The following is a 6000-nucleotide window of genomic DNA, read 5'->3' on the forward strand; positions in this document are numbered from 1 at the left end:
CCATGATATGACTAGTGAGAACATTGGGTTTTCAATGTTCCAAGCACGGTTTTTTTTTTTCATGTGAAAGCATCAAATGGGCCCATTGAGTGAAAAAGCAGGCGTCTGTAGCAGCGAAACGGCAACTAAATTTCCATTGGCTGCGACGCCACGTCTCGTGCACGCCTCTACGGAGCGAAAGGGGTCGTGTTGCGTGAGTGGAGGGGACATCGCCGCGACCCCACGTCACCCTCGCCCTCGGACACCTGTTTTAAGCCCAGACGACACGTAGGCTATCGGGGGCGCGCAAGCGCGCGTCTGCGCGCCCACGCATGCGCAGACGGTGCAGCATGGCTGGTACGCGTCGAAACGCGGCGTCATCTCGGGGAACGGCTTCTCACTGTAGTCGCGCGCTTGGGCTGCCTCGCGTCGGGGCGCCTGGCTACGCAGCTACGGCGCGGTACATTCAACTCTGCGTGAAGCAGCTTTATATCATGCAAGAAAGTGCTTCTTCTTTAAGTTTTGCGCCGATCTAACACCTATATATATATAACAATTACGTTTATAGATATCGAAGCATATTGAAAAAATGTCAGTAACAAAGTACGAAGCGGCGTCTGCGAAGGCGGCTGTGAAGGAGCCCAGTGAGCGCGCGCTGTCGCGCGTCTTTGTGGATGCAAACCGTGCAAACCGCCATTCCTCGCGAGGCGCGGCAGGCGCTAGGCGCGTGGACGCGAGCTTGCGCGCATCCGCAAGTGTACGTGTGGTCTCGGCTTTATGCGCGCGTTTGTTGTCCGCGCAAGCTCTCGCCTGCGTTCCAACTGCGCCTCGGTAATCGCTATGAAAAAATTAATTTATAAAAATACAGAATAAATTCGAAAAGAAAACATTGTCGTTAGTGAGTTTAACCTGCACCCCACGCCCAGAAACTGAGTGTCTTATTCACGAAACCAGGCCAAGCGTGTAAATACTCTGGCTTGCCCGCAAGGAATTCATAGCTGGAAGGACCGCGCATCGGCGTTCAATTGGTGATTAATGATTTCGCATTCACAACTCATAGGAAGTGCTTAGGTGACCTCGGAGCTTTCTTTTTTTTCATGGAAGCTTCTCTGGGATTAGTGACTTCTGCGAAGATTCTAGCACGAACTAAAAAAAAAAAAGCTATGTAATCGGGGCTGGTCTTCGTGCTTCTCAGGTGGCGCTGTCGGTGACGTAAGGCTGGCAAAACTTTTTCATTGCCCGCCGAAAACGTACGCATTTCGTTTCTTTTCTTCCAGGGCGTTCTGGAGTTCCGCATCTCGTGGGTGCGCATGCCGTGGAGCAAGATGTTCGTCCTGATGGCGCGCATCAAGAAGTGCTACAAGCTGCTCGACTTCTACATCGCCGACACGTCGCTCGAGCAGATCTTCCTCGGCGTGACGCGCAAGGAGGCCAGCGAGGCAGCAGCCGCAGCGGCCGCAGCAGCGCAGCAGGTGCAGCAGGCGCCCGCCGCCGTTCACCACTTAATGGCGTCCACGCTGGGCATCTGAGCGGGGGCACTGCGTATGGGAAGTCGTCTCGTCGTCACCAGCAGCGCCGGATTGTCCAGGGCACCAACACTGATTGCGAAAAGAAAAAAAAGAAAGAAAAAAGAATACCACCGCGTTGTTGTTTTCTTGCACTGGTTACTTCTGTAAGGGGCCTGTCTGTTTCCGAATGATACGTCGATAAAGGGAGCACTGTACTATAGACTGCCGATGGAATGTGAAGGGGAAAAGCCTACGCATGCGCGTTGCCCGACGCCTTACGGTTGAGATTGCAGCAACCGCCTCTTTGTCATAGAGTCTTCTCGTAAAAAATCGAATAATAACATGCGGTTTGACGTCCGAAAGCAGCAAGGACTACGAGGAAGGCCATATAGAGAGGCTGAGCGGGTGTGTCAAGTGGGTGTGTGAGTGGCGGCTCTCCGGATTCATTCCGGCTTACCTTCGCGTTTAATGCGAACCGAAAAACGTTTTCGCATTTCGCTCATTGGTGTGCGGCCGCTGCTTCCGCAAACCCGCTGAGCAAGTCCCTTAGCCACCGCGGAGCCTGATGAACGCCATCACGTGATGACGAGCGGTAGCTGATAACCGCCTTGCGCGTTGCCCAGCGCGCTGAGCTGGCGTGCAGAGGCGATCACGTTGAATCGATCGGTCTCGCCATGGCCATTTGCCCGGAAGTTGCAATTGTCGTGTCGCATATCTTGTATTAACGAACCCGCATTTCATGAGCCCACTCCGGAGCCTTCTCTGCGCCGTGCCGGATCGAGAGTCGATACCCTGCCGTAGCGTCCGCAGTGAGCCGCGAAGCGCAGGAGCGTCATGTCCTTTCCTGGCCGTCGCTCGTAGGATGAGCTTCGCCCGAACCCATCTCCACAGTGCTTGATGCCGTCTATTGAAGTATAGTGGTAATTGTACGCTTTTCCGTGCGCGAATGTTGCTTTGACTTCAGCTCGGCCCTCAACTGTGCCGGCTTTAATGGATGAGGCAATGGTGGCTTGAAAAAAAATCGCCGACGATTACGATACTCCCAATGCGAATTTCGAGCGCAGCTCTGTACGTGTTTTCTTTTTGCGATATATTGCCTGGCGCGTAAAATCGTTCTCGTGCGGCACGTTGCTAACGAGTCCAAGTGTGTCGCGACTGCCTTGCCAATCTGGAGATCGCCAGCGCCAGCGCGAGGGCGACGCGTGGGTGCGATTCACAGCAGCAACCGCCGCCTCCGACAGACCTCCCAGACGACGCCCGCTACTCTGGCGCCACGTCGTCGTCATCGTCGCCGCACTATACGCTTTGCTTCTCACGCTTTTGCCATACCCTCCTCCGCTTTCCGCCTCATGTTTCCGCTGTACCCTCCTCTCAGCTTTCTGCCTCGCGCCTTTCATCTCCCGCTGCGGTCCACGTTCGCTCTCATCCTTCGCTGCGCTATAGTCTGCTCGGTTACGCCGCCGACGCCGACGCTCGCCGCAGGACCGGGCGCTTAAATTGAGCTGTACTCTAAAGAATATTTCGCTGACATGGAGCAAGAAAACTACGAGGGAGGAGATCAGTTTCTGCGTATGCTTTTTTTTTCTTGAACTGCGAAACTTTCTTTCCGAGAAACCCGCCTGGGTTTCCTTTGTAACTTCGTGCTAGTGTTTTTCCGAGCGCGAAAGAAGCCCGCAAATACATGCAAAATTGCCGCGTGACTGACCGCTCGAGGCACTTTGCGTATATTCGCGGGCTTCTTTCATGCTCTGAAGAAGAAAAAAAAACAGTTTATTGTGGCGCGTATCGCGCGACAGAAAGTGGTATCGGGATTTGAAAAACTCCCGATACAGCTTTCTGTTGCTCAATACGTGCTACATGTTGCTCTACAATTCTCTCACTGACACTTCTTATCTAACTAGAACATCTGAGAACTTGATTAATTATAACTAATTAAGTAATTAGCGGTATGCGAAAATCTAACCAGAGTATCTCCAAGCGACGACAAACATTACCTGGCTCGGTCCAGTTACGTGGCATTTGCATATTTTAAAATCTTGGTGCATTACAGTTGGGACACCCTATATAATGACCTGGAGGAGGAAATGATGCTCAATTCGCAACCTTTTAGAGAGCGCGGCATAGCGCCGTTGGAGGAAAGGGAGTGGGAAGCGAAGGTGGATAGAGGAAATGAGAATGAGGGGCAGCAGGCTCGACCGTGCAGAGAAGTCGTGGGGCATCGCACTGGGGCATCGCGGCAGCTTTACCGGCGGGACGCTCAGTGATCCATTCTGCTTCGTTCTTCTGGTTATGGCTGCGCTTCTCGAAAGTCAGCTATCGCCGAGTAGCAGTCTTGTGGTTCACAAGCAAGTCGACCAGAGGTACGCATCTGTACTGGAGCCACTGCTGCGATTTAATTACATCGACACCATCGTGCCCAGTGTCCCCAGCATGACATAATGCACGCCGCTTCCCTTGTTGGTGACGTCACATCACATGTTCTTCCTGTACGAAAGGACTGACACCGGCGTATCTTTCCAGTGGGCATCGCGCCAGCTTCACCCGCGGATGCTCAGGGATTCTTTCTGCTTCGTTCCTCAGGTTGGTGATCGCTGGCGTTAGCGTTTTTATCGTATTTACGGCTCGTTTTTGTCGCTGCTGCCTTGCTCACCGTGCGTACAAAATGGGGTATCTTGTATTGTTGTCCAAATGTTTATTGCCTTCTGGTGACGTAGAGACAAATCCTGGCCCTCCCGATAACGAGACTTTGCTGGAGCTACAAGCAGGGCAACGGTAAATATTGGAAACAATATTCGATACTCGCATAACAATATTGAAACGAAACTCTCCGCGGTAAGCGATAAAATCGATACACTGGAGGAGTGGTCGGTTATCTAGTCTTGCTACACTAGGTGACCAGATGCTCCACTTCGAGAACAGAGCGTCGGATCTGGATAAAGACTTACTGGCAATTAAAGATAAACTGGATGACTTGGAGAGTAGGGGCCGCCGCAATAATTTTATCCTGTATGGTGTGTACGACGAAAGAACTGGAAAAGAAATTTAATAAAGGCATTGCACAGCAAAGATTAGGAATTATGGCAAACGGCGTTGAGCGAATTGAGAGGCTCGGACGCTTTGCCGAGAATAGATCACGTCCAGTTATTCTGAGGTTTCTGGATTATCGGGAGAAAATGTCCATTTTAAACACTTCAGATCAGCTTAAAAACTGTCGATTTTGGAAGATTTCTCGCCGCGCGTCCATGAAGAATGGAAGCTGCAATGGGAAAAGTGCTCAAGAAGAGAAACACAGGCGGCCAAGGATAAATCTTATCAGTGACAAAATTAAGTGTAGATGGTGTTCTGTATGGTTGTGATACAATATGGCCGGCGAAACTAACGCCCGAAACAATGATCGTCAGTCTTCAAAACTTTTAGACAGTAGCTGTAGGAGCGTGGTCAACAAAATAACTAAGGTCGAGCTACTGGTTATCACTATTAATCCGGACATTATCATATTGACAGTAATATGGCTGACCGATTAAATTAAGACGGTGAATATGTTCCCGCAGATTACAGTGTTTACAGCAAAGACCATAGTAGTAGGGGATGTGTGCATAGTTTACAAAAGTGGACTAAACATACTGCTGGTGGCAGAGGTACCGAATACTGAGTTTGTTTTACAGCGAAGCTGTTTGTGGCTAGGCTTCCATGCATTTTTCGTGTGCGGGTGCAAAAAGCGTGGGCCAATCCCGAAGATAGAGCAGAATGGGTCCAAGCGCAATGGCACGTACTCCTGTGGACTCCGGGTGGTGGGCTCCGGGACCTGTAACGCGCCCTTGAACTACCCATGTCACACCTTCGACCCAAAGAGGTCCCGGCACAAAGATAAGAACCTATTTTATCCAAATGCTTGTAATACAAGAAACAGGAGCAGAAAGTTGAGAGTTTACAAGAAGAAAGGACGAAAGAGACATAGATTTCTATGCGCAGAGGCTGAAAACAGTGAAGCGTTAGCGGCGGGTGACGGGGCGCTGGTATATCTCTCGTGAGGCGGCAATCGCGTCGCTGACGGCCAACCTCTTCAGGTAGGACTTCAGGTTGAAGTGGGAGCAGATCTGCCGCATCACGTGGTCGTTGGCCGGGTCCCAGGAGCGCCGTGCGTTGACGATAACGACGTGCACTCTCACGCGCTGATATCGCCGGGACAGAAGTAGGCGTACAGGCTCGTACTTGGCGTGCCTCGGTGAAAGCCTGCCAGCGGTTGTCGAAAGGACAACGGACACCAGTGATGACTGCCTCCTCGTGACACGCCAGGTCGATGTCGGGGCGAAGATTGGCGTTTCCAATTGGGCGGTTGTCGTAGATGCCGGTAAACTAACCCCGGCACCCAGTACGAAGGCCCGGCACGATGTGGTTGTGTCGGGCCGGGTACTGCTCACTCTGCTGTCTACAGGAACACAGGACGTGCGGCAAGGTCTCCCTGGAGTACCCGCACACGCGGTCAGCCGTCACCCACATGCAGGCGCCGTTG

The 6000-nt window shown here is 51.9% G+C and overlaps 1 protein-coding gene across 1 annotated transcript in view; it reads left to right on the forward strand.

Annotated features, from left to right (window-relative positions):
• Positions 1–1582, forward strand: part of LOC142588844 (phospholipid-transporting ATPase ABCA3-like) — a 125278-nt gene extending 123696 nt beyond the window's left edge. The window contains exon 20 of the mRNA XM_075700663.1: positions 1257–1582. Within this exon, the coding sequence (XP_075556778.1) occupies positions 1257–1508 (252 nt within the window). The 3' untranslated portion in view covers positions 1509–1582. The remainder of the gene's footprint in view (positions 1–1256) is intronic.
• The last annotated feature ends 4418 nt before the right edge of the window (positions 1583–6000 follow it).

This window comes from Dermacentor variabilis, chromosome 7 (assembly GCF_050947875.1).
Source record: "Dermacentor variabilis isolate Ectoservices chromosome 7, ASM5094787v1, whole genome shotgun sequence".
Classification (NCBI taxonomy): domain Eukaryota; kingdom Metazoa; phylum Arthropoda; class Arachnida; order Ixodida; family Ixodidae; genus Dermacentor; species Dermacentor variabilis.